Raw genomic sequence first — 27888 nt, forward strand, 5'->3', positions numbered from 1 at the left:
AGGCCTTGCAACTGAATGATTTGCTGACGTGTGCTGAATTTGCAACTGAGATTCTCAACAGGATTGATGGTGCCAACAATTACTTAAATCGCATATGCTTTACCGATGACTCCACCTTTCATGTCAGTGGAATGGTAAATAGGCGTAATGTCCATATATGGTGTTCAGAGTCTCCACATGATGCTACTGTACAGTTACAGCAGGACAGTGAAAAAGGGAATGTTTGGTGCGGCTTCGTGCATAACAAAGTTTTTGGACCGTTTTTCTTCTCAGAAAAATCTATTACCACTAACTACTTAGGTGTTTTGCAACAGTTCATTGCCCCATAGTTAGAAGAATATCAACCATGGATAATTTTCCAGCAAGATGGAACTCTTCCCCCCATCCCACTGGGCTTCGATAGTGCATGATTTCCTGGATGAAACATTTCTGGATTGGTGGATTGGAAGGAATGGTCCAACACCCTGGACCCTGGCCACCCCACTCTCCAGACATTATGCCCTTTGACTTTTTTTTCTGGGGCTGTATCAAGGTCAGAGTCTTCATTACACCAGTTGCTGATGTCGATGAACCGAAGGCTAGGATACAAGCTGCTGTGGGTACCGTGACAGAACACATGTTACGGAACACCTGGAGGTAACTGGAATAATGCCTCATCATTCTCCAAGCTACCAAAGGAGCTCACATTCAGGTTTACTAACGTAAGTGGCCCTTTTTTTTTTTTTTTTTTAAAAAAAAAAAAAAGGCTAGTAACACTAACCTATGTAATGGCATCCAACAAAAATTATTATGTCAAATGGTATGCAATGTATTATATTTCAGGCCAAAATGCATAAAAAGAAATTAATTTGTTACAGTCAGTATGTACTAATGTTTAAAATTATTCTTAAAAAAAAAAAAAAAAAAAAAAAAAAAATTGAAAGTATGAAACTTCTGGCATATTTAAAATTCATATTATACATTGCACAATCTAACACTAATTATTAAATTTATTTCTGGATTTATTTATAGAATAATAATATATCTTGGTGGCGATTCTTTCTTTTTGTCAAGAAAGTTTGTAAACTCTTTCGCTTTGTGAACTCTTTGGAATATTGCGAGTACTGCAGAATGTAAGGAGTACTAGGCATGCCTCTGATGGAAGTAGACAAATTTTTAATCTCGTCAACAACAATGTGAATTAGTGTTCTGAAATGGAGATTGTGAAATCAGTGTGATTTAGACAAATGGGATAAAATAAAAAGATATTCATAGCAACAGGCAAATCTTCATCATTTATTCAATTTGACAAGAAACCACAATGTTACAAAAATTACAGCCTCAAGAATGTACCCTAGACACAAGACCTGGAGCCAACAACAATGAGATAATCAAGGTAAATAAAAAGTTTTTCTTGTGTGTATTTTACACCTATCAAAACTTTTGAAAATAATGAACAGACTAAGAGGAATTTAATGGTGATGTGTGGGAGGGTAAGATTACAAAGTAAAGAAAATGTTTCTGTAAAACTGCTGATTCGCAATAAGAGAGGTTGATGATGTCAGCATATCCTCTGGCTCATGTCAAGCAGTTTTTTCAGATGTTTTGGGGATGAAACATGTAGCAGCAAAGTTTCTTCCAAGATTGTTGAATTTTTTCCAAAAATAACACCACGCAGACACTGCTCATGAATTGTCAAGTGAAGTCTAAAGAAGTTTATAACAGGTGATGAAACATGGGTGTATGGGTATGACATTGAAACAAAGGTCCAATCATTCTCACAGAAACTGCCTGAAGAGCCAAGACTGAAAAAAGTTTTACAATTTCGATCTTGTGTGAAAGTTCTTCTCACTCTTTTCTTCAATTAAAATGGGATAGTGCATTATGAGTTCCTGCCTTATGGTCAATAAGGAATACTACCTGGAAGTTGTGCCATTTGTGTGAAGCAATTCAAAGAAAATGACCAGAATTGTGACAAAACCACTCATGGAAATTGCATCACAATAAAGCTCCCGCTCACACCTCAATGCTTGTTTGTGATTTTTTGGCAAAAAATGAAACCATTATGTTGTTTCAGCCACTGTATTGTCTGGATGTGGCCCCCTGTGTCTTCATTCTATTCCCATGACTGAAGAGAACCATGAAAGATGCTGTTTTGCCACCACTGATGATATAAAAACAGAATCGCTGAAGGAGCTGAACACCATAACGAAAAGTAAGGTCCAGAAGTACTTCCAAGATTTGTAAAAGCACTAACACAAGTATATGATATTTGATGGGGAACAAGTTGATGTTGATGAATAAATAAATATTTTTTAAGAAAAACAAAAACTTCCATGACTTTTTGATCACACCTCATACGTAAAATAAGAGAAAGGCAACTGCTCACCTATGGCAGACTGATGCATGGAGTGCAGTAACACGTAACAGAAAACAGCATTAGCTTCTGAGCACAGCTCTTTTGCAAGAAATAGTACATGTGTTCACACACACACACACACACACACACACACACACACACACACACACACACACACAAAGGAATAACCACACCGACACACTGTGTGAATGTGTGTACTATTGCTGCATAAATAGCAGTGCTCAAAAGCTAGTGTGAATGCTGTTTTCTGTTATGTGTTACTGAGCTCCATGCTTTGATCTGGTATAAGTGAGTGGTTGTCATTCCCTTCTTTTACGTAGTGTAGTTAAGTAAATACATAGTGATTATTACAGTAACATGTAGCATACAAAGAAATGCAATAAATGTCACATAATCATATACTTTGTGAATCACCTGTTATCTCTATGGAGTTGCATTTTTTCTGGAACTAAACTGACTGGACAAATTATTAGTCACACCCTGAGAAAGCACATTGGTTGCTTAGTTCTGTAGATGGTGTAAAACTGAACCATGCTTTCTTCCAGGAGTGCTAGTTCCGCAAGGGTCGCAGGATAGTTTCTGTGAAGTTTGGAAGGTAGGAGATGAGGTACTGGCAGAAGAAAAGCTGTGAGGATGGGTTGTGAGTCATGCTTGGGTAGCTCAGATGGCACAGCACTTGCTCCACGAAAGAGAAAGGTCCCGAGTTTGAGTCTCGGTCTGGCACGCAGCTTTAATCTGCCAGGAAGTTTCATATCAGTGCACACTCTACTGCAGAGTGACTATCTCATTCTGGATGAAACGTGAAATTTATTTCAAAATTCTTGTGACCGGATGTTGCCACTTCTAAATATTCATGACGAGTTTTCTGTGGACACTCTGTCTTTCACATTGATAACAGACATGTTCACAGGGTTCCACACATACCCTAAAATAAGGCAAATCCAGATAGGTGATGTGAATCTAATCATTTACCTACTTTTAAATATTTTGTACCAGAGTGCTGCATCTTAACAAGAACACCACAGCTGACCATTGGTATGAATTCTAGACTGATTTGTCTACAACATTGACATGTTGTAGTGTGCAGTACCAACAAATGGCACTGTCAGTAGACATGTAATTCATGTGCTGCACTCATGAAATCAATACATAAATACTAAAACTTCTGCTGGGAACAGGTACTTTGAGTGTGTAATTGGTTATTTGTAATATTTTACTTGAGTATTAATATCTAAAGTTCTACTATTTCATTTTTTTGTTCATTGTTAATATCGCTTAGATACTACACATGCCTAGTTACAAAAGTTCATTTTTGTGGGTTAAATCTGATCGTATGAGTATACAACTTTTATTACTCTCTGATTTCCTCCTCCCTTTCACATACACTTCTCTCTTTTTTTATGGGCTATCTGATTTCTACTTCCATTGTAATTATTCTTTTTCTTTTTTGTGCTTATATGTCTTGCTCACACTGATCAATTTTTAAACTTTATTGCACTTCTCATTTCTCTTGAATTGCTTTTATTCTGTAATTTATCAGTTGCATTGTAAGCATAGTTCTTCAGTTAGCTTCCCCAGAGTTAGCTAACTTTTTCAGTTGGATTTACATTGTCCAGTCACATTAACGTGCACCTGTCAAAAGCTTGAATAACCACTCTTTTGTAGTGTGGACAGCTGCAAGATGTGCAGGAAGAGAGTCAATAAGTTCTAGAAGATGCCGACAGGAATGTGGAGCCTTGCTGACTCCAGCATCATGCCCAGCTGGATCAGGTGTCTTGGTTGAGGATCCGGGGAACAAACAGCCCGATGAAGGTGGTATCTCAATTGGTTGTAAATCTGGAAAATTTGGTGGTCAAGGGAATATGGTATCTGCAGCGTGGTGCTCTTCAAACCACACATGTACACTGTGAGCTGGATGATGTTATCATTCTGAGGAAAAACAAACTGCATGTAGGCTTTTGGCTAACAAGGCCTTTATCAAAAATAGATAACATACACAATCTAGCAACTGCATCTTAACACACACATGACCACAGCCTCTGGCAACATGGCCATGTGTGTGGTAGTTGCATTTGTGTCAGCATGTATCTTGTCTATTTTTGACAAAGGCCTTGCTGGCCAAAAGAAAGACAGTCTTTTTGTTGTGACTTTCTGCGACTGTGCGTCTCTGCTATATGGTGAGTAGCAACTATCCTTTTCATTATATTGTTACATACCATCCTGGATTTTCCATTGTTTGAAACTGCATGTAGGGGTGGACATGATCCACAAGGATAGATGCATACTAGTGTTGATATATTATGCCTTCCAGAATGACAAGATCACCCAGGGAACACCACAGAAACATTACCCAAACACCGTAACACTCCCTCCTCTGATCTATGGAGCATAAAATATGGTTCATTTGGATAGTTGGAAAGGTTACCTGTCTCCACTCAGTGGATGCTCAGCTGTAGTACTGGCATGTAAATTCCAGCCTTCGTCACTGATGAATAACAGTTGGCATGGCTGCATAAACCAGGTGCCTGCTGCAGAAGCCCGTTTGCAGCCATGTTTGTTGAACAGTCACTGAGAACTGTTGGTAGCCCCTTGGTTCATCTGGGCAGTCAGCTACTCAACAGTTGCACATCTATTCACTCGTACACATCCCGCAGCCATAGTTCCCACCTGTCATCTATGGCTGGTGATACATCACAGTTACCTCGGCACTGGTTTTGGATAGTGCCAGTTTGCTCTGCACGGTGTAGTTTAACACTTTGAAAACTCATCCATTTCAGAAATGCTTGCACTCCTGGTACTAAATCCACTGTCCATGACCTTTTTGGAAACCAAATAAATTGCTCTGTTTCCGCATTACAATAACAATTGCACTGTTTTCCGCATTACAACAACTGCACTGTTTTCCGCATCCTCCCTAACACACTTCATGTACTCCCCACTGCTCGTACTGTAACCCATTAATGTGACTGGACCACGTATTAGTAATGTGTTTCAAGCAACTAAATAGATTTATTATTTTATTCATGGCAGTCATTTTCAACAACCGTAGTATTATTTTTGCAGGATGAATTTTAGGCATCAGTTGTAATGTAAATTTTATTATGCTTTACCAGTTTCAGCAAATTAATTTGTCATCTTCAGAAGACAGGGGCGGAAGTATTTTGGAAACGGGTAAGTTTTCAAAGTGTTATGCTGTGGTGGTTAACGTACACCATGCATGGCAAAATAGCATGATCCAAAACCAGCATCAATGCAACTATGCGGCACTATGGTCTGTAGATGACAGGGGTGAACTATGGCTGAATAGATGGGCAACTGCTGAACAACTTACCACCCAGATGGACCATGGGGCTATCATCAGTGTCACCTCACTACGTTTCTGTAATATACTTTTTATAATTCTTATAAATGTATAACCAAAGTCTAAAGATTTGTAATATCCCTTATTTTGTAGGCTTCTGAAGATGACAAATTCATTTGTTGAAGCTGGTGAAGCATAATAAAATTTGTTTGCAATTGATGCTTGAAATGTATCCTGAAAAAACTAGAAAGGTCTTTATAGTTAGACAGGCCTTTAAAGCACTTGACAAATTTAGTAAATAATGTGATGAAAATAGTTATTGTTGTGACTCGCTGATCTTTCAAAGTGCCGCCGAGCAGTTACACGTGTCGCTACATGTGGCGCTGTCTGCCAGCCATGCAGCTGCAGCGCCACCTAAGCAGCCAGCCAGCCAGCGGCTGCTAGACCCGGACTCAGTTATGATTTGACTGTTAAAGTGTACACACGTCTTACTCTGTTTACTTGATCTATGACTTTCATGTATTGCATCTTCCTTGAAATGTATTTGTTCAACTTGAAGTTATAACAATGGGCGATGAGGATGGGATTTTTCTTTTCCATCGTTGACCCACATGTTTCCATGGCTACTTCTGAGCAACTATTGCAAGGTCTCATAGAACAGCAAACGGTTCTCACAAATGTGATTCGTGATTTTGTTGGGGCATCAAATGCGGGGCATCTCTCGTCATTGTCTCTACCTCCTTTTCCTCCTTACGACGAGACGGCAGAAGACTGGTCTGATTATGAAACACATCTTCGACAGCACTTCTTGGCATTTCATGTCGCGGATGAACAAACATGTAAGTCTCTGTTTCTTTCATAGATTTCACCTCAAATGTATCAGTTGTTGTCGCAATTGGCTCCTTTGAAAGATCCTTGCATCTTTGTCTTTTGCTGAAATGTGTTCACTTCTGTCCTTCTATTTTCAAAAGCAAACGCATGTGGTAGCCTGCCTTGTTGCCTTTTATCATTGTAAAAAACAACCAAATCAATCCTATCGCGCTTGGGCTGTTGAACTTCACGGCCTCAGTAGAAGGTGTCAATTTCTTACTGAAGTTCACAAAGAATCCTACGCCGATTCCATGGTATGGGATGCTATTATCCGATTGGCACCCGACATAGAAGTTAGGCATCATGCCCTTCAGTTGGCAAATCCGACACTAGATGAAGTCCTATCCATCGCTCAGTATTTTGAAATTTCTCGCGCCGCTGGAGTGCAAATAGAGGCATGGGGCGACGTCGGGGGAAATACAACCTCTGTGCAATGTTGACAAAGCGTGTGGCGTGTCCCCGCCGGCCGACGTGGCCGCAGTATGCTCCCAAATGTAGGCTTGGCCTAACCGTAAACCAACCTCTAAGAAACTGCAGCAAAACCCATGGAAACTTCCTTCATGTCCGTGGTGTTTACGAAACATTCACGAGAAGATTGTCCACAACGTTGGGCCGTGTGTAACAAATGCAAAAAAAAGGGGTTATGTGTCATCCGTTTGCAAATCCGACCACATACATGATGTTCATGTACATGACACTGATTCTGATTCTGTTTTGTCTGTCAATTGTACTTCTTCCCTTTCAGGGAAGTTATTCCTCACTGTCCAAATACTTGGTCGAGATGTTCGCATGCAGGTGGATACTGGTTCTGCTGCCACTATCATAAATTCTCAGACGTATCTTCAGTTGGTTTCTCCACTCCTGTCACCTGTCACTAGGCAATTATGGACTTACAATAAACAGAAGATTTCTTTCTTGGGACAATTTGATGCTGAGATATCTCACAAATCTGTCGTTCACACCGTTTCCATATTTGTGGTCGACCATAGTAATGCGGAGAATCTTTTTGGTTTCGATGCCTTTAGCGTTTTTGGTTTCTCCATAGATGACTCTGTCAATATTGTCTCTGATGCTATTCCTTATGCTCAATTGGATTCCTTGTTGATGACATTTTCATCCCTTTTTTCTCCTGGGTTAGGCCGTGCAAACGACTTTGAAGCTCGTATCACGCTCAAACCCACTGCTCGCCCTAAGTTTTTTTGGGCTCAGCCCATTCCTGTGGCCCTTCGTGATCAGGTCAAACCAGAGCTGGATCATCTCACTGCTCCAGGGGTCTTGTTTCCTGTCACTTTCAGTGAGTGGTCCTCTCCTGTTGTTGTCGTTGCTAAGCCAAATGGTGATATTCGTCTCTGTGGCGATTTCAAAGCCACTGTAAATGCTCAATGCCTTATTGACACTTACCCTATGCCTCAACCTGAAGAATTGTTCACTAAACTTCCTGGAGGCCAGTATTTTTCTAAACTTGACCTGTCAGAAGCTTATCATCAACTTCCTCTCGACGCTGCTTCCCGGCAGTTTCTGGTCCTTAACATGCCTTTCGGCCTCTATCAATACCAGCGATTGCTATTCGGGGTTGCCAGCACCCCTGCTCTCTTTCAGTGATTCTTGGAACAATTATTGCTCACCGTCCCTGGGTGTATAAATTACCAGGACGACATTGTTGCCACTGGCTCCACCACTGACAAACATCTTCAAAATCTCCGCACACTTTTTCATGTCTTACAGACTGCCGGTCTTAAGTGTAGTCTTCAGAAATCAAAATTTTTTCAGGCATCTATCATGTACTTGGGGTTTCAACTCTCTCAGGATGGCATTCGTCCACTTCAGCAAACTGTCGCTGCGATCAATGCCCTTCCTCACCCTACATCTGTTAAGGAACTGCAGGCCTTCTTGAGGAAAATAGCATACTATCACAAGTTTTTACTGTCTGCTGCTTCGGTGGCTCAGCCGTTGCATAAAAACATGCCTTTTCACTGGTCCGCATCATGCGATACGGCTTTCCAGAAATTGAAGACTATGCTGAAACACGCCCCATGCCTGGCTACTTATCGACCTGGCCAACATCTTGTTCTTGCCACAGATGCCCCTTAATACGGGGTTGGTGCAGTCCTTGCGCACCATTTTTCTGACGGTTCTGAACAACCCATTGCTTATGCCTCCAAAACGCTACAAAAGTATTCTCAAATTGAAAAAGAAGCTTTGGCCATTATTTATGCTCTTCCGGCCGACGGCTCAACATGCGAATGCTGATGCACTGTCTCACCTTCCCATGGGTCCTGATCTGGCATTCGATAGGGATGAACTTTTGTGTTTCCACCTGGATGTTGCCGAGCAGCAGGTTGCGGACGGGTTCCCCATCACCGGGGACCAGCTGGCGGCAGCTACGGGTTGTGACCCTACCCTCTCCCAGGTTTTACGCTGTATTCAGAGGGGTTGGCCAGATCATCTTTCCGCTAAGACTTCTGATATGTTGTGGAACTACTACGCGTTGTGTTACTGCCTCATGGCTAGGGACGATGTTATCCTCCTTTCCACCAAAAATGCTTCAGCGCGTGTTGTCGTACCTGTTTCTTTGTGTGCTTCAGTCTTGCGCCTCCTTCACCAAGGGCACTGGGGTGTCTCTCGCACAAAATCTCTGGCGCGCCGTCATGTGTACTGGCCCAACATCGACTCTGAAATCACACACATGGTCGCTGCCTGCGGCTCTTGTGCGTCACAGACCGCCACCCCAAAGTCATCTTTGTCACCGTGGCCTTCGCCTGAGAAGCCCTAGGAGCATATTCATGCTGACTTCGTGGGACCTTTTTAGGTACTTATTGGCTTCTCGTTATTGATGCCTACTCTAACTTTCCTTTCATTGTCTGTTGCACGTCGCCTACCACCGCGGCAACCACCAATGCTTTAGCTCGTATTTTCCCTTTGGAAGGTCTTCCCTCTACTCTTGTTACTGATAATGGTCCACAATTTGCCTCTTCCGATTTTGTGGATTTTTTTGCCTGTCACAGCATCATGCGTGTCACGGTCCCTCCGTTCCATCCACAGCCAAACAGTGAGGCTGAACGACTGGTCCGCACATTTAAGACTCAGATGAGGAAACTCGTGAGTTCTTCTGCTGCTGTTGATGCGCTTCTCCAACTTCTGGCTTCTTACTGTTTCACCCCCATGGGCGACCACAGCCCGGCTGAGCTCTTACATGGCTGACAGCCCCGCACTCTACTTCATTTTGGCCTTCCACCTCACGGCCGCGGGTGGCTTCACTTGGCCGGTTCACCGCCAACAAACTTGTATGGGTACAGGAATATGGCAGGCGGCCAAAATGGAGTCCTGGCCACATCTTATGACACCATGCCCAACGCCTATATGAAATCCAGATGGACACGCGTGTTGCAGTGCGTCATTCGGAACCGCTTCGGCCTCATGTGGCAGCAACACCTGTTCCAGATGCTGCTACATCATCTTCGGCTCTACATGACACTCGGGATACTGGAATCTCTCATTACTCATAACGCAGTCCTCTCACCATCATATCAGTGCAAGCACAAGAACTGACGCCACCAGGAGACGTGCCCATGCAGGACCACCATCTGTCAGAGCAACTCTACTCACCTCCTTCTCCTACGGACGCAGACACATCGCCCATGTCTCCTGTTATAACAACCGGACTTGCTGCAATGGGCAGATTGGTGCACGGTGCCCCAGCAGATTCGACCCCCACGTCTCCTGTCATTTTGACTCATTATCATCGGGGACACTCCCATCCGTACGGGAAGCCTCCTCCTCGAGACTTTACGGCCAGTCAGACAACACCTATGGACGTTAGCAATCTACAGGCCACCTCCATCAAGACCTGTGCTACAACTTCAAAGGGGGGAAAAGTGCTGTGACTCGCCGATCTTTCAAAGTGCTGCCGCACTGTTATGTGCGTCCTCTACATGCGGCGCTGTCTTCCAGCCATGCAGCAGCAGCACCACCTAAGCGGTCAGCCAGCCAGTGGCCGCTAGACTCGGACTCAGTTATGATTTGATTGTTAAAGTGTACACACGTCTTACTCTGTTTACTTGATCTGTGACTTTCATGTATTGCATCTTCCTTGAAATGTATTTGTTCAACTTGAAGTTATAACAGTTATAACATATGACAACAGGAATACTATATTTACCTGATTATAAGTCAAGTTATTCTGCCAAATTCATCATTCAAAAAATATGGAATAGTCTTATATTCACAGATTAAACTGTTGCTGCTGGGTCTACTTTTTTACAGTGTTTAATAGATTAATATAGGGGCCATCTTACATTTATAGATGAAGCTTTGGCTATTGAGGTTTCATACAAATTTATTTTGAAAAATTACAAACGAAAGGGCCTAGCAAACAATATGCAGAAATGGGCTCAAGATTTCCTGATAAGCCAAAGCCCTCAATATAATATCAATATTGCTTGAACAATCACATGACATTTGACTCATGGTAATATGTAGCACTATAGTGACTGACCTAGTACTATAGACACTGTCATTCAATCTGAATCCTACCTGTTACATTAAAGTACTGTCCTTACTTCAACAAAAGTTTGGCTTGTGTACTACTTTTCCTTCCTTGAATGACTGTGTAATGTGGTGGACAAGGAAGTTACACAATGAAGTTATCAATGCCAGGTATGATACATTTTCCAGCACACAGATTGCTTATAGAATACATATTTTGTTAATAATTGTTAGCATTTCCATACTTAATTTCTCTTGAATATAAGTTTATAATTATTTTACCCTTAAGATGGTTTGTTGGTGACTTTCAATTTATATTAATTTTACAGAAAATTCGAGAAAAACTGATTTGATGTTAGTTTCTGAAATTGCTTTACCAAATTATTAATTTTTGAGTCTACTGCTAAGTAGTGTTGATTCCTAGACCACGTTTTAGAGTAAATGTTGGCAGTAAAATTTATTTTGCAACTTAAAAAGTAAGTTAATGTTTCCTGGAATCAATTGTTAAGGTAACACGTGTGGTAAAATTTCATGTAGAAAGACACATTTAGCAGGTATTTCCATTTTTTATAGGGTGTATTTCTGTACCTGGACCAATTTTTAGGTATAAGTTTAATTTTACTCATGTTATAACAATATTATTTAAGGTCTGGATTGTTGAACTGAATTTATAATGTGGTAGTGGCAGAACCCAGCAGGACAGTTCTGTTTTCTTGAGCCTTCAGTTCGGTCTAGTTTGTCAAGAATTTTTGTCTGTCAACGAGATTTAATAATAGAATGAAGGTGAAACCGGAGCAAAGCATACATAATTTCATTAATTACAATACTCAGCTGATGTTCCTTCATGCGGGATGAATCCAGTAGGAGTGTAATACATTGAGCAAGACCATCAACAGTCACCACCACAACAATGGACAAAATCTAACTTCAAAATCTAAGTTCAACTCGAATGTTTCCATTAATTGTAATATGCTTTGAAATTGAGTTATCAGCAAAAATACAAAATTTGTTATTTTTGGTCAATATATTTCATTGTTTTGTTGGAAAAAGCCACAACTTCTATCTTGTGCAACTTCCAACCAATCTTTCATTTCAATAATAGTGGAAGATATTATGCAAGCATACTACTTGTGTGTGTGTGTGTGTGTGTGTGTGTGTGTATGTGTGTTAAAGAGAGAGAGAGAGAGAGAGAGAGAGAGAGAGAGAGAGAGAGAGAGAGAGAGAGAGAGAGCGCGAGAGAGAGAGAAACACTACGAAAGTGCATTTGATTACAACTATGTATAAGTCCTTTACTATTATTTTTGTTATGAGCAATGGATGTATTTTTCATACACACCAAGATAATCATTACTTTTCCCATAATCTTTGTCCCATACTGTGATCTCAAGTTCTTGTTTTGGAAGATCTGTCATCTTTGTATCAAAAGCAAATTCTTCATTGAAAACAGGATTCAAATTCTTCCATTTAATTGAAGTTTTGTGTTTACGATGGTATGGATCAGGTTTCAGCCTCCTGCAGAGATAAGAAAAACTGTATAAATCAAGTAATTCCATAAAAATTAAGATTCCATCCAGAAAATAGTTAAATTCACAGAGAGATAGTGGCTAGTACTTACCTTCACAGAGGCACAACATGCATATGGCTGAGTATATATGTGTGAAAGAATATCACAGAAATTCTAGGTTCTTCAGGAAAGAAAAAGAAATTGGTTTGGAGGGACACTGGACAAGGGGTCACTCAGAATCCTTGCTAAGAGGGATCTACATTGAGTGAGATCCCTCATAACATGGGTTTTGAGTGACCTATCTGCCCCACATTCAGTCTCCCCAAGCCAATTCCTCTCTGCTCCCTGAAAAAGGAATACCGTATTTACTCGATTATAAGACAAGGTTTTTTCCCAAATTTGTGATTCAAAAAATATTGGGTCATCTTGTATTCACAGATTAAACTGTTGCTGCCAAGGTCAACATGTTTACAGTGTTTAATAGATTAATGCAGGGGTCATCTTACATATTTATAGATGAATCTTTGGCTGTTGAGGTTTCATACAAATTTATTTTGAAAATTTCCAAAAGAAGGGGGCTAGCAAACAATACTTTCATATGAATGGGTTCAAGATTTCCCAATATGCCAAAGTGCTTGATATAATATCAATTTTGCTTAAACAATCACATGACATTTGACTCAAGGTGCTATGTAGTGCAGTGGATATGTGAGAAACTATGAACTAGACACTATGATAGTTAATGCTATGCTTAAAAAATTGTCAATGTTGAGAAACAGGAGGAAATAGCATTAAAATCTATCAACTCAATAAACTTCTGTTGTATTTGAACAGATTTGCAGTAAAAGTTGTCCTACCATACATGTATGGATACTGTATACATACTCATACATTTATGTTGCTTTTTAATAAAGGTAACTTTCAAAGGCAAAAATCTTGTTCTTTAAAAACCATTACATCATTCTGTACCAAAGCTAATACTTTATTTGGTTATAAGGTGTATTAGTTGCTGTTGTTACATATGACCTGCTACCTAGAAGATATTGTCATCTGTGTTCCACTGTTGCTCAAACACAGAAAAGCCTTGGAAGGGGAACAGAGAACCAGCTTGGCTGAGTGTGAGGAGGGGAATTGTGAGCAGGCAACAAATTTCACCCTGCTGCCAACCATGGGAATCTATACTGCATATTTTGGCTTTTTATGAATGTCTACCATTTTTAAACTGCAGTTTACTTAATCAGATTTTAATCAGAATCGAATTGACTTTACAATGGGACAAATACTCAACAATGGCATAGATTTCTGCAGGAAATGCTAGGAGTCTAGAGTGGGACCAGTGGCATATATATTTGTTTCATGCATTCGTGCTGCAGTGTTGTCTACACTCACCGTGAGGTATGACAGGGACAACAGGGAGTGTCAGCTGGTGGTTCTACACAGGCAATGAAAAAGCAATGGCCAAACAATATTTTTTGTAGCAAAAGACAGAGTAACATCACAGTCTAATGCATTACAGTCACAGCAATCTCTGGTCTGAAAATTATAACCGTTCGACAGCTGGAGCCACACTAGTGCTCCAGGTGATCAGAAAGCAGACATTCTCATGTGCTGTAAGGATAATGTTTGTTTTTAATTATTTCCTACTTAATTAACAAAATAATAGCTATATTTTTGATTTCCACACATTAGTAAATTACCAAGAGACAAATTGTTGTGAAATACATGTAAAACAGTTTAATAACACTGATTCAGTGACATAAGGAACAACTTATCAATGAAGAAATACTTTCGAATATTTATATATTTAATGAAAGCAGCAGAATATAGACACACATTTCATGTATAAGAAGTATATATTTCTATTGTTTCTGTTGTTATTATCATAGACACTTTCTTCGACAATTAAAAAATCTTATGGAGTCTAATGATTCACCCAGTCTTACACTTAACTTGTCTTTCTAATACAGGAATACTTTTGTAAATGTAATTGCTTTTGCTTCAAAAGTGAAGATTCTTGCTGTTTGTGGCTCAGATTTAGCAACAATTGTGATTTTGCTCCCTTCTGTGCTAAGAAACAGATTTATTGATTTTGATGATTTATTATCATGTCTATGTGGTTTTCCCTTAAGCTACAGTTGTGGTGGTTTATTTGGTACATTAAATAATGTAGGTATTACAACCCAAGTAGGTTTCTTCCATTTCACATTCACTGATTTGGCTGGAAATATAACAAACAAAACTGCACTTTTTTCACATAGACATAAGTCATATAGTGTTTACTAGCATTTTTTTTTTAGTTGAGGGAAACAACATTACTTAATAAATATCTGCATGTTATAAGAGAATGGTAAATTATGGTACAATAATGTACCATTTTGTAGGAAGCTAAATAATGACAAATGTGGTGTCATTTTTTATTTATTGTCACTTTTTATGGTACTACATACACTCCCCATCGTGAAAACTATGTTAAAAATCAATATAAATGTTAGTATTCACACCCATCATATATTGTATTCAGAAGCATGGCTTTCTGGCTGCTAGGGGCGCTCCTGTCGCTGCAGGTAACAAAAATGAGTCAGAATGTTGTGACTGTTGTGTTAGACTGTGGTAACAATCTCATGTCAGTACATAAGCGAAATCTGCAACACGTCAATGGAAAAAACAAGTCCCAACATATTCAGAAGATAACCAAATATTTGTGACAATGGAGATTAAATTTTCATAGCTGTCTTGTTACGAAGAAGATGATGATTAAAAACAGTGGTACACAGATGACAGACTAAACAAGAGTGGCAAAGAAGATAAAAGTTAATATATGCAATTTCTTTTTCTTTATTTTATTTCTCCTTGCATTATCAAAATGTAAACTGTTACATCCACAAGTGACCGGTGAGTGGTGCACAGCAGAGAATGTAGATGCGAAGCCACCAGGTAAGGGAGCTGCTGGAGGTATCGCTGACTGTGAATGGGCAGGACAGATGAACAAGTAGGGGACAACAGACACTATGACTGACCAGGACACAACATGAGGCAAGTAACCAAGAACTGAGACGATAAATGTGACAAGACAGCAACAACACAGGAACACTCCAAACAGTGACAGTTGGTATCTCAACACACAGAACTGGAACGAAGCATGACTGAGACGCAAACAGGAACCACAGTGAGTGCCAGACTGCTGGGGTAGGGGCGGATAGCCATCTAAATACCTGATCATGGGAAACGCAATTGGCTACGAACTTCACATCGTATAGAGAGTGGCACACTCACACGGCGAGGCTTGTGGTGCAGGCAAGTGCTAGAGCACAACTTTTGCGCCTTCCAACACTAAATTCCCCCCCCCCCCCCCCCTCCCCCCAACCTGTGCATAGGGGCAGAAATGCCCTGGATGGTGCCGTGGTGGGCAGAGGGCAGAAGGGGGGGAACGGAGGAAGACCCTGTGGCAGTGGGTTGGGAGGGCCATCTGTGGAATCCATCAAAACGTCACCAAGGGCAGCGCATCTCATGGCGCCTCCAATCTTTGTGGATGCGGAAAGACGTGCCAGTGTCCCAGAGGGGAGCCAGTGGCTGTTGGCAGTGGGGCCAACTCGAAGGCTTTGTGCACACCAGGAGGTGGGGGGGGGGGGGGGGGGATGTGAGGTGCTACAAAGGGGTATAAGGCTGTAGTTGGTTATGGTGGCAGCACTTGAGCCCCTTATGTATCTGTACTGATGCCACCACCTGTCACCCATGGATCATGACTACTGTGACGGGAGTCCAAACAGCCTTGCACCAAAACAAGCAGGTGCACATGGCCGTGCCCGGGATGTGCCGCGGGACTCTGAATGCAATGGTGTCAGCAGATGGAGCAGGGTCCGTGGTTGACACCCGTGGAGGAGTTCAGCTGGACGATGACCATCACTTGTGTGGTGCGATAAGTGTTCAGGAATAAGATGAGGCCCGACGTGGTGGCAGAGGATTCGACCACTTTTGTCAGCTGTTGTTTGAATGTGCTGACCATTTGTTCTACTGTGCCAGTGGAGGATGGATGGAATGGTGGGGTGTGGATGTGTTTGATGCTGTTGGCTTCACAGAATGTGTGGAAGGAGACTGCTGTGAATTGGGGCCATTATCAGAGACCAAAGTACGAGGCAGGCCTTTGATGGCAAGAACTTGAGCCGAGGCCGTGAGTGTGGCCTCAGTTACGGTGGATGCCATGTGCATCACATACAGGTATCTCGAGTAGGCATCCACAATGAGAAACCACATAAATCCCAAGAATGGGCCCACAAAATCGAGATGGATGTGTTCCCAGGGCTGGCGAGGTGTAGGCCAGGGAGCAAATGATTGTGGTGGGCCCACCTGCTGATGTGCACGCAGCCTGTGCACCCACGGTTCAAGCATTCGATGTCACTATTGATATCAGGTCAATACATATGGCGAGCCAACACCTTTGTATGGGACATCGCCCAGTGTCCATGGTGTAGCAAGTGGAGGACCCAATGGCACAAATCAGGTGGGATGATTGCCCAATGGGTGTCAGCCTCCACGGACAGCAGAAGGTCACATGCCACAACCGAGAGCCTGTAGAAGACACGCCACAAGGGGCTGAATTCAGTTTTCAACTGGCGAGTCAGATAGGTGGGTCAACCTTGGCTGATATAGCAGAGAACCTGCCACAGAATGAGGTCCCGGCATGTGTCAGAGGTAATGTGTGCAGCTGTGGGAAATCCATCCAGTGTATCTTGTATCAATGCAAAAGCAGAGGACTTCCTGCTGGTCAAACTCAGGATCAGGGCACAAGGGGAGACGTGACAAGGCATCGGCATTTGATCGTTGAGAGGTGGGCTTATATCAGATAATGTATGTGCAATTGCATAAGAACAGTACCCAGTGCTGGAGATGTTGAGCAGTTCACTCAGGGAGATGATTGTGTGGGCCTAAGGGGGTAACTAAAGGCTTGTGATCAGTGAGGAGAGTGAACTTTGTCCCATATAGGTAAATGTGAACCTTTTGAATGCTAAGCACAGTAGCCAGAGCCTCTTTCTCAATCTGAGAATATTTCCTCTGTCCAGGGGACAGTGTCTTGGATGCATATGCAATGGGCTGTTCTGAGCCATCCATATCCCTGCGAGCCAGAACTGCCCCAAAACCATATGCTGAAGCATTGGCTGCCAAGCGACAGTCTGAAGAGAAGGGGGTCTGGCAAGGGGCAGACTTGAGCATTGTTTTCAAGTGGAGAAAAGCTTGATCACAGGCAGGAGTCCGGTTGAATGGCACCCCTTTGTGATGCAAGTGATTGAGTGGCCATGCAACGTCAGCAGCCTGGGGTAGAAACTTTAAGTAGTAGTTAACCTTACCCAAGAAGACCTGGAGGTCAGATAAATCCTTGGGGCAGGGAAGGGTGCTAATGGTTGGGACCTAGTGATCAGGTGGACGAATGCCTTCTTTGCTGGGCCAGTGCCCCAGGTATTTGACTTACAGTTGAAAGAAACTACACTTTTCCAGCTGACAGCATAAGCCTGTGGCCTGCAGATCATGAAATAAGGTACCAAGGTTTTGCAAACGCTCATAGCATGTATGGCCAGTGACCGAGATGTGTTCAAGATAATTGACACAAGCCAGGATGGGCTATGAGAGCTGCCCGACATACCTCTGAAAAATGGCTAGTGCTGAGGAAATACCAAATGGAAGTTGCATGTGTTTATATAATCCAAAACACGTGTTGAAGACCACGAAGTTCTGGGATTCCTCATGTAAGGGTAATTGGTGGTAAATCTTGTAACAAGTCCGATTTACGTATCCCGCTCGATCGGGATCTGATAGCAATAGCAACCCAAAATAATTATTAATTAATGTGACCGTGTACCTAATGGGGCTGGCAATCGGATTTGACTGCTACGGAGTTGTTACATTCCATTTTGTCCTTCTCAAATGCTGTAATAATGAAATGTCCGCTGACAAGAAGGAACGCCAACACAGCTTCACTAATCAAGGACCTATATTCATCTCAAAAACACAAAGGAAGGAGACAGCCACTGCCTTCGTCACACATATTTAATAACGGCTAGTCTCAGCACAGGCTTCTTCATTATTCATTATCGTCACACGCTAAATACAATCACTGCAATCCAACACTGCAATCCAAATGATGCCGGCGCGGTAGACGCGAAACCACAAATATCGGCACAGAAATATCACTGATCACTCTCGTAATTATACTTTTTCACTTTCCCGTATTATTCTAACACAAAGGGGTTAAACCACGGCAATTGCCACTCCCTTTCTCGGTAAAGCCTTGCATTACAGCAACAGGCCTCCACACAGCTCGGCCCGCAACCTGGGAACTGACTCAAATCTACACTCGCTCTCGCAACACGACACTATCGATTGTTTGCCCTATCGACCTGTGCCGAGTGCAAACTTATAGCAAGGGCCTACGGACCCCTTACATCCCCGCCCTCGAAAACTTCTTTGGAGCCTCTGGCGTAAAAGAATCGGCAAGGCAATTAGACATTACTACATCTGAACAAAACACACAGTGTAAATAATTAATGAAATTACAATTCACTAAATAATCCCTCGACTCCGGTAGTGGGCTGCCTCCACAATAATTTCTACAAAAGGTTATTACATCTCACAAACATGGCATTGTCCAAATTACAATTTTTTATCAAGCAGCAATAGTCCTCTATAGTCCAATATTGAATGTAACACACAACATACAATCAAAAATTATTACTTGAACACATGACATATGAATTATTATACTACAAATTAGTTGTTACAGGTTTCATACTCATTCTCAGGTAATCGTTGATATGAAATATGCAATTCTAATTATAATACATCAGAAAACACAATGTAAATAAATATTTCCCTTTTTCAAATGTCCGTTCAACAACTAAATGTCCTAAATATATCTTAGTAGGTTTATTCGGGTCCTTGTAGCTCTCACTCTTGACCGGACCTCACCTGGAGTGTCATTCAGTTTTCTGGTCCCTCCACCTCTTCCTCTATAATCAGACGAATGATTAAAATGATTCCTTGGGTCATTACTTCCCCCTCGGTTTTGATCATTAGCTTGCTTGTGTTCCTGTGATCGAACAGATTCCAACTGTTCCAGTATCTCCATCAAGGCCTCCCTATCTTTAATTAGGCTCCCGGATACAGTTTCTTGCATTCTCTGGCTCATTCTTCTCTTTATCGCTGATATCATTACGTCATCACTCAGGGGTTGTTCCAAGGTCACGTTCAATTCCCACCAATGTTTGGCAAACTCTCTCAACGTTCCTCTCCATGTATTAAGTGTCTTGCAGTGTAGTAGGTCCTCAGTTGCTGCACACTGATGACTTTTGGACCAGTATTTCTTCAAGAATTCTCCTTCAAACTGATCGTAATTAGTAGTCCCTTCCTTCTTCTTGACTCCCCAAGTGAAGGCCTCACCTTCCATTGCAACCCTCTGGTTATCCTCTTCCCGTTGCACGGCTATAGCATTTCTCAGATTGACAGGCAATTGGTTTTGCCTATCTCCTATTCCCTTAACCTCATCGTTGCATTGTTTCTGCATCTGCGTCACCTCGGTGATTCCATGATTGCAATTTGTTTCCACTTCGGTGATCCCTTCTCCCAATTCGGCTTTAGTTTCTCCAATATCGTCTTCTATCTTTTTTGTTAACTTTCCTTCCATCTTCTCCACGTCTCCCTTGACTTGGTCTGATATAGCAGATGTTCATCTTCAGTCGTTCTGGTAACTCCTGCATTTCCTTCTTCAGATTACTCTCCATCTTCATTAATGATTCTCTAGTTTCTCGGAAACCTTCCTTTAATGATTCCCTGAATTCTCGTAAATTTTCCTGCATTGATTTGAGGAATATTCTTCCCTCTTCTCTAAGTTTTTGTAAACCTTTCTTAAATGATTTGTGGAATATTTCTTCCTCTTCTCTAAATTCTTGTAAATCTTTCCTTAATGATGTGTTAGTCTCCTTTATCAAGTCTACCAACATCGACCACTTATCTGCATCCTCTGAAACTGACTTATTTCTTGTCGTTTGTCCCGGTGTCTCGGGATAACTAGTTGAATGTGCTAATGGGCTATCTAATGACACTCCATAACCGCTGATTCCTGAATCATCTCTGTCTTCCTGTCCTATCCCTTTCCTTTCAACTACTGCCTCACAAACCTGCTTATCTTCAGTAGACATGTTTGGTTTATTTTTAATGCACAGGCAAGTAATACAGAATAACTTCTAGCAACCCAAAACACTCCTAATTACCATGAAACTAATCAAACAGTAACTGCAGTATCTTCAGTTAATCCCAAAATTGATACAATATGCATGAGTACTGAACATAACAACTCTCAAAACCTAATAACTTCAAATATCAATTCTCACATACACAGTTTATGTAAAACGTTTTAAATAAGATAAATCACACCATTCATTAAATCTATAAATGTAAAATCCCCAAAAACAATAAGCATATCTGTATAATCACCATTTAGACTGCGCAACATGCATCAATAAGTATGCTATATTTCAGAGTATGTTTCGCAAACTTTTCGAAAATTACTGTAATTGGGCACTTTTCCTAACGCGAAACTCAGTTTACAAACGTTTATTTGCCGCGAAGACTGCACACTACAATTTAATGTTATGTCAACCAGTCGTCTTCACTCACCAACTGACGTTACCACGAGTCGCGATGTTTTGATGTTTGAAGTGGGTGTGGCGCTGTACTGCCGCCGGAGCCACATGAAGCCGCGCTGAAGATCTGTGGCGAGTCGTCGTAGTTCTCTGTCGGCCGCTCCGTGGCTCTGCAGGCGGGCGTAGTTTGCAGTTCGGCCGCTAGATGCTGGGTCGGCACTTGGTGTCTCGAAGTCGCTCCGCTCGCTGTGGCGGGACGTCGTAGTTCTCAACCGGCCGCTCCATGGCGCTGCAGGTGGGCGTAGTTTGTAGTTCGGCCGCTAGATGCCGGGTCGGCGCTCGGTGTCTCGAAGTCGCGCTGAAGACCGTCGGTGTAGTGCGTCTGTGCTTGAACTACTCCTTGCACAGGTAGTTGGGATGACATGTGAAATCACCTCGCGGATCGTAGCTCTTTGGTGCAGCTGCTACACGGGTCTGCGTGACGTCACTCAACAATTGCGTCGCCACATAAATTGTCGTCCGCATAACAGTTTATGGGTCCACATGAAGCTGTCCGATTTTCATTATTCAAAAGCAATTCCAGTCACAATATTACTACTAAACACTTCTTTAAAAGCTTCCGTGACGAATTCTTAGTTCGTTTTGCTGTTGTAATGTTCACACGTGTCTTTCTTTGGTGTTCACTTTTCACAGTTTTTCGCGCGGATTTACGCATTTGCACATTATAACACAGTTTATCGACATTATTATTCTTATCAAATATGGTGAGAAGAAACAGTTTAGTCACAATCGTAAGATGCTGTTACCTCGTATTGTTCAAAAATGCACTGATTCTTGTCGCGATTTTAAAGTTTATGCTCTGTCCCGATCCAACATTGAAAAATATTTTCTCGTGTTAACAAAGATAAAATTACCTATTGTTCTTAACGATTCATCCGAAAATTGCACTTGTCCTTTCACGGTAAGCCAAGAGTGTAACAAGTCCGATTTACGTATCCCGCTTGATCGGGATCTGATAGCAATAGCAGCCCAAAATAATTATTAATTAATGTGACCATGTACCTAATGGGGCTGGCAATCGGATTTGACTGCTACGGAGTTGTTACATTCCATTTTGTCCTTCTCAAATGCTGTAATAATGAAATGTCTGGTGACAAGAAGGAACGCCAACACAGCTTCACTAATCAAGGACCTATATTCGTCTCAAAAACACAAAGGAAGGAGACAGCCACTGCCTTCATCATACATATTTAATAATGGCTAGTCTCAGCACAGGCTTCTTCATTATTCATTATCATCACACGCTAAATACAATCACTGCAATCCAACACTGCAATCCAAATGATGCCGGCGCGGTAGACGCGAAACCACAAATATCGGCACAGAAATATCACTGATCACTCTCGTAATTATACTTTTTCACTTTCCCGTATTATTCTAACACAAAGGGGTTAAACCACAGCAATGGCCACTCCCTTTGTCGGTAAAGCCTTGCATTACAGCAACAGGCCTCCACACGGCTCGGCCTGCAACCTGGGAACTGAGTCAAATCTACACTCGCTCTCGCAACACGGCACTATCGATTGTTTGCCCTATCGACCTGTGCTGAGTGCAAACGTATAGTAAGGGCCTACAGACCCCTTACAACCTCCACCAGGTCAATCTTAGAGAAGCACTCACCATGTGCAAGTTTGGTGAGAAGTTCTTCCTGCTGGGAAATGGGATAAGTTTCAACAAGGGACTGTTCATTGGTTGTAACTCCGAAATTTCTACACAGATGAAGGGAGCCATTGGGTTTCCTTATCACCACTAATGGGGTCGCCCAAGCACTCACCTTTATGGGCTCAATGACGCCAGCAGCCTGCTGTTGATTGAGCTCTTGCTTGACTACTAGACATTAGGCCACCAGAATGGGTCAAGCCTGGAAGAACCATGGCTGAGCATCTGGCCAGAGAGCAATGTATGCTTGGAAGTTCAAAGCACACCCTAAGTCAGACTGAAACAGAGAGGCATAGGCCAAGCACAGATCGTCAAGTTCCTGGAATGGGACGGCAGTGGAAATAACCTTAACTTCATCAGAAATTGAAAAGCCAAACAGCATGAAAACTTTGAGTCGAAAAATGTTTGAAGCTAGGGGTTGGTAAACCACCAGTAGGGTCGTGAGACAGGAAACATGTTTATAGGTGGCCGGGAATGGGAACTGTTCACGGAGGGTGATAGAACCATCCCTGTACGTGACCAATCGCCAAGAGGTGGGAGACATCTCCAGGGAACCCAGGTGTGTATACATCACCAGATTGAGCAAGGAGATGGTGGCCCCCTTATTGACCTGGAAACGAATGTCTACGTTAAAAATGTGGAGTGAGAGGAAGAACTGCCTCCATGTCAATGGCGCATTCAGTGGGATGACAGATTTCAGTGTGTGCATGGTATCCTGATGCCCCATGGGTGAGGGTTGGGAGCGGGTGGCGTGGCTGTGACAGATTGGAGAAGGCCATCTTTCTGACAGAGTGTGCATGTCTTCCAATGATGGGGACAGACTGTGTGAGAGTGGGTGGAAATTCACTGTGGGCAAGATGGAAGCAACCCACGCGACCTCTGACAAGGGGTGACCAGCAGCTCTGAAACCATAGAAAGGAGGAGTCTCAACAACAATGCTCTCTATGGGCTGTACCACACCAAACGCATGAGGGAGGCACCCAAGGGGAGGACTCTACTGCTGCCATCTGTGGCCTTGCCGTAAGATGCTCATTAGCTGCTTGTGTGATTGCAAGGGAGTGGGCTATGCTTAGAATGTCTTCCAGCAAGGCGTTATCGAGTTTCAATGCAGCCGTGTTGTCCTCTGGATCGAGTCCAGGTGAATGACAAATTTGCAAATCAAGGAGTCCACATATGATGCCTTGCAATGCTGACAGGTGCAAGTGAAGTCACATTTACAGCTGAGACCCTGCAAGTCCTTGACACAAGAAGGGTTTGAATGGCTGAGCTGTTTATGGTACTGGTCGAACTCGAGGTGAGACTCCATGACATGGTAGCACTGGGAATAGTAGTTAGTCAGCAGCACACATACCTCATTAAAGGAGAGAGCCATGGGGTTGAACAACGATGCCAACTTGTGGAGCTGAAAGAATGTGTCTGGTGATGCCCAAGACAAGAATAACGACCGCTGTAGGGAGCAATCTGTGACCTGAAATGCTGTGAAATGTTTTAGATGATGCAAGTATGTTTTCCAGTCTTCCTTAGTGTCGTCAAAGGGTAGAAATGACGGCGGACCTGGGGAAGCATCAGAAACCAGGACACCTGGGAACTGGTGTAGGAGGGCATCCCATGCCATGACTTTGTCTGTCAGCAACTGCAAGGATTGCTGTAAGACATCTAATTGGTGCAGATGCTGCTGCTTGAGCTGCTGCTAATGTTCCAGGAGAGAGACTAACTAGCCTCCATCATACCAAACCTTTTATCTCATCACCAATGTTATAGCTGTGAGTGACTGGTGAGCAGTGCACAGCAGAGAATGGAAATGTGAAGCCACCAGGTCAGTGAGCCACTGGAGATATCACTGACTACATACAGACAGGGCAGATGAACAAGTAGGGGATGACAGACACTATGACCAACCAGGACACAACATGAGGCAAGCAAGCAAGAACTGAGGTGATAAACACGGCGAGACAACAACAATGCAGGAACACCCCAAACAACAACAGTAGGTATCTCAACACACGGAACTGGAACACAGTACAGCCGAGATGCAAATGTGAGCTACAGTGAGTACCAGACTGCCAGGGTAGCACTGTGTGGCTGCCTAAACAAATGACCACACGAAATGCGATTGGCTGCGGATTTCATGTAGTATGGAGAGTGGTGCATTTGCATGGTGAGGCTTGTGGTGCATGCTTGCAGGAGCACACAGAATCCCTATTGGGTATCCAAGTCCATAACCTCTGGTGTGCATTCAACTTCTGCACCTTCCAACACCAGGTAAACAATCAACCAATGGCATAAGCTGGAAATAGGTGAAATATTTACTTTCTAAGCAGATACCTTAAGTCAAGAAATGTTTGTAATTCTGATTAGTCAGAATATGTTAAAAAATAAACTTTTCTCCATAAGCCTCTTAAGAAAGGGGGTGGGTCATTCTATATTCAAGGTCATTGTATACTCAGGTAAATACAGTATATGGTTTGATAGTTGAGAATTTCATTATATACTCTATGGTAGCAAGAATAAGTTAGTTATAAATTAATGAGTGTATCTTGGCTGTTTAATGCTCCTTCAATATTCTATCAAACACAACATGTTTCAAGTGGCACACCCACCTTCAACGACATTTACCAGGGTAGGAGGGCATATGTAACATGACAATCAGAGCCAGCTCCTGTCCAGTCAATTATTAATAAAATACCTCTCATGATATGTACAAGGTAGTCATCCACATCTGTGTGTCAGTTGGGGGTGACCATCTGATGTATATAATGATTGGCATTTTATTAATAACTGAGAGTACAGGAACCTGCTCCCACCATTGTGTTGCATACATCTGCGTGCTATGGCATCTGTGCTCGGAAATGAGCATGACATCTGAAATGTGTCATGCTTGATGGAAAAGTAATACATTAAAAAGAGTAAATATTTCATATATTTTCAACATAGCTGTGACACCACAAAATGGAATGCTTATAGAATAATTTGTTTTAACAATGTGTAACAAATCAATTTTGTAATTTAACATTTGTAATGTAGGTAGATAAACTTCATTTAACGGGCTCCACCTTTTTTAGTGAAGGATAAAAATAGTTCCATTATTTTTTCAAATGAGCAAATGCACTACTGCATAGTTTTATATTTATGTTACTTCTTACAATCTTTTCACTCATTGTCATGTTAGTTTCCAGTTAATGATTTTAACTGCTTCAGAAAAGAGAGCATGACAAGTGTTGCTGTGGTGAAAATGTGGAAATAGTGAAACTGTTAGCAAAATTTATTTTATTGGGCTAAACTGCTTCAGTGTGAAATTCATAGAGTGTGTTGGACCATATGTTGATTGTTTATATGAAAAATAAAAGATCACTGTCAAAAGTATCAGTGCAAAATTGCAGACTGATGTAAACTCTCTGCAAATCTTTTTTAGTCTTGTGGCTTGCCTTTAGAAATAAGGTATCCATTGTTCTTTAATGATTATGCTAGGTAACGATATACTCAGTGAAAAATAAATATGCTTAAAAAATGCAAAGCTAACCCTTTCAAAAAAATCTATCATGTACAATTATATAAAACTTTCATTATTTTTGTATTCCACATCTCTACTCTTCTGTTGTAGTACCACGCCAACATGCTTACATCTAGGCAAGGCCAAGAACAGCAACAGCTTCAGCAGTTTTTCCCATACGCTGCCAGCAGCGACCACACTATTTTCGCCATGCCTCATCACATGGGTCAATCATGCACAACAATGAGATCATCCTATTTGTGGCGCCAATGAGCGAGTCAACTGTTATCATCTGCAGCAACAGCCAATAGCATGGATTTACTGTAGCTTTGTAATATGTGGCTCAGTGAGTCAAAAGCCTGTTCATCTGGAGTTCAGTAAAGTTCATCATCAGTGAATCCAAGAGTTGAAAATTTCTTAACACTCAACATTTTATGAGCAGCAGCCAGGAGTTATCTTCAGCAGTATCCAGCTGGAGAGTATCAGCTACCCAGTCCAGAGCTTATGCTAGCAACAGTCAGAATACAGCCATCAGTCTAGACTCTGCCATCCACAGTAAACACCTAAATATTGGAAGTGCCACTGCCTTAGCAGCTATGTGGTAACTGGCTTTGTCTCTGCATGAGTGTTTACTTATGGAAGTGATTGCTCATTTATGGAACTTAGTTCTCAGACTGGTCTGATTCATGAGTGTGTAATACAAATGGGATGTACATTTGTGTTAATATTGCAATAAACAAATGTTAACATACCTTTACTAAGTATTTCTATGTAATAGTGTTGCAGAACTTGTACAACAGTGACACAGTCATACTGGTTAATGAACTTCCAAAACACTTAATCAACCATATACTTGGAAATGCAAAGTGCACTTACAGGTAGCCACTGAAGAGGACACACATCAATGGAAATTGAGTGGATCACCACCAAAGTATTTCTTGTTGAGGGTACAGTGTATTTTTTATTTTTTTCTGACACAAGTGTTTACTTCAAGATAGTCAATGGTCTTAGTGGATCTTGAGATTGATCTGCTTATTAACTCAGGAAAATACATATTTTTAGTTGGAAGAGTTTTGTTGGACAATTCTCTTCCTGGAACATTCTTGTTAACAGTTTTCACGCTAGTATTTTCTTGTTGATACATTATTGTTGGACATTTCCTTGTTGAAATTCTTTTTGTGGAAACATTCTTGTTGGACTTTTTCTAACTGGAACTTTCAGTAGTGCCTAATCTTATTGAGCTATGAAGTTGGATGAGAACAGTAACCTGTCAGTAATAAATTCCAGATGGTGAAGCAAACCAGTAAAACTTCATACAAAGGACTGAAGAATGGGAATGGTAGAAAGATGACATCAAGCAGATGCCACTGGGATTCTACCTAATTGATCCAGCAAAAGAACAGTGTGCCAGCTACACAGACAGGCTAGAGGAATGGTTTATAGCACAGAGGACTTCAGATGATGCAACCAAATATGCTCCCTTATTTCAAGGGCTGGTTCTCAGGCTTACACTTTTGGTGTAGAAATTCT

General features: G+C 41.8%; 1 protein-coding gene across 1 annotated transcript in view; it reads right to left on the minus strand.

The window, feature by feature from the left end:
- The window catches only part of LOC124711628 (rabphilin-3A), a 1025602-nt gene that overhangs the window by 8207 nt on the left and 989507 nt on the right, over positions 1-27888 (minus strand). The window contains exon 18 of the mRNA XM_047241806.1: positions 12352-12527. Coding sequence (XP_047097762.1) covers positions 12352-12527 — 176 coding nt within the window. The remainder of the gene's footprint in view (positions 1-12351; positions 12528-27888) is intronic.

Source organism: Schistocerca piceifrons, chromosome 8, assembly GCF_021461385.2.
Source record: "Schistocerca piceifrons isolate TAMUIC-IGC-003096 chromosome 8, iqSchPice1.1, whole genome shotgun sequence".
Lineage (NCBI taxonomy): Eukaryota > Metazoa > Arthropoda > Insecta > Orthoptera > Acrididae > Schistocerca > Schistocerca piceifrons.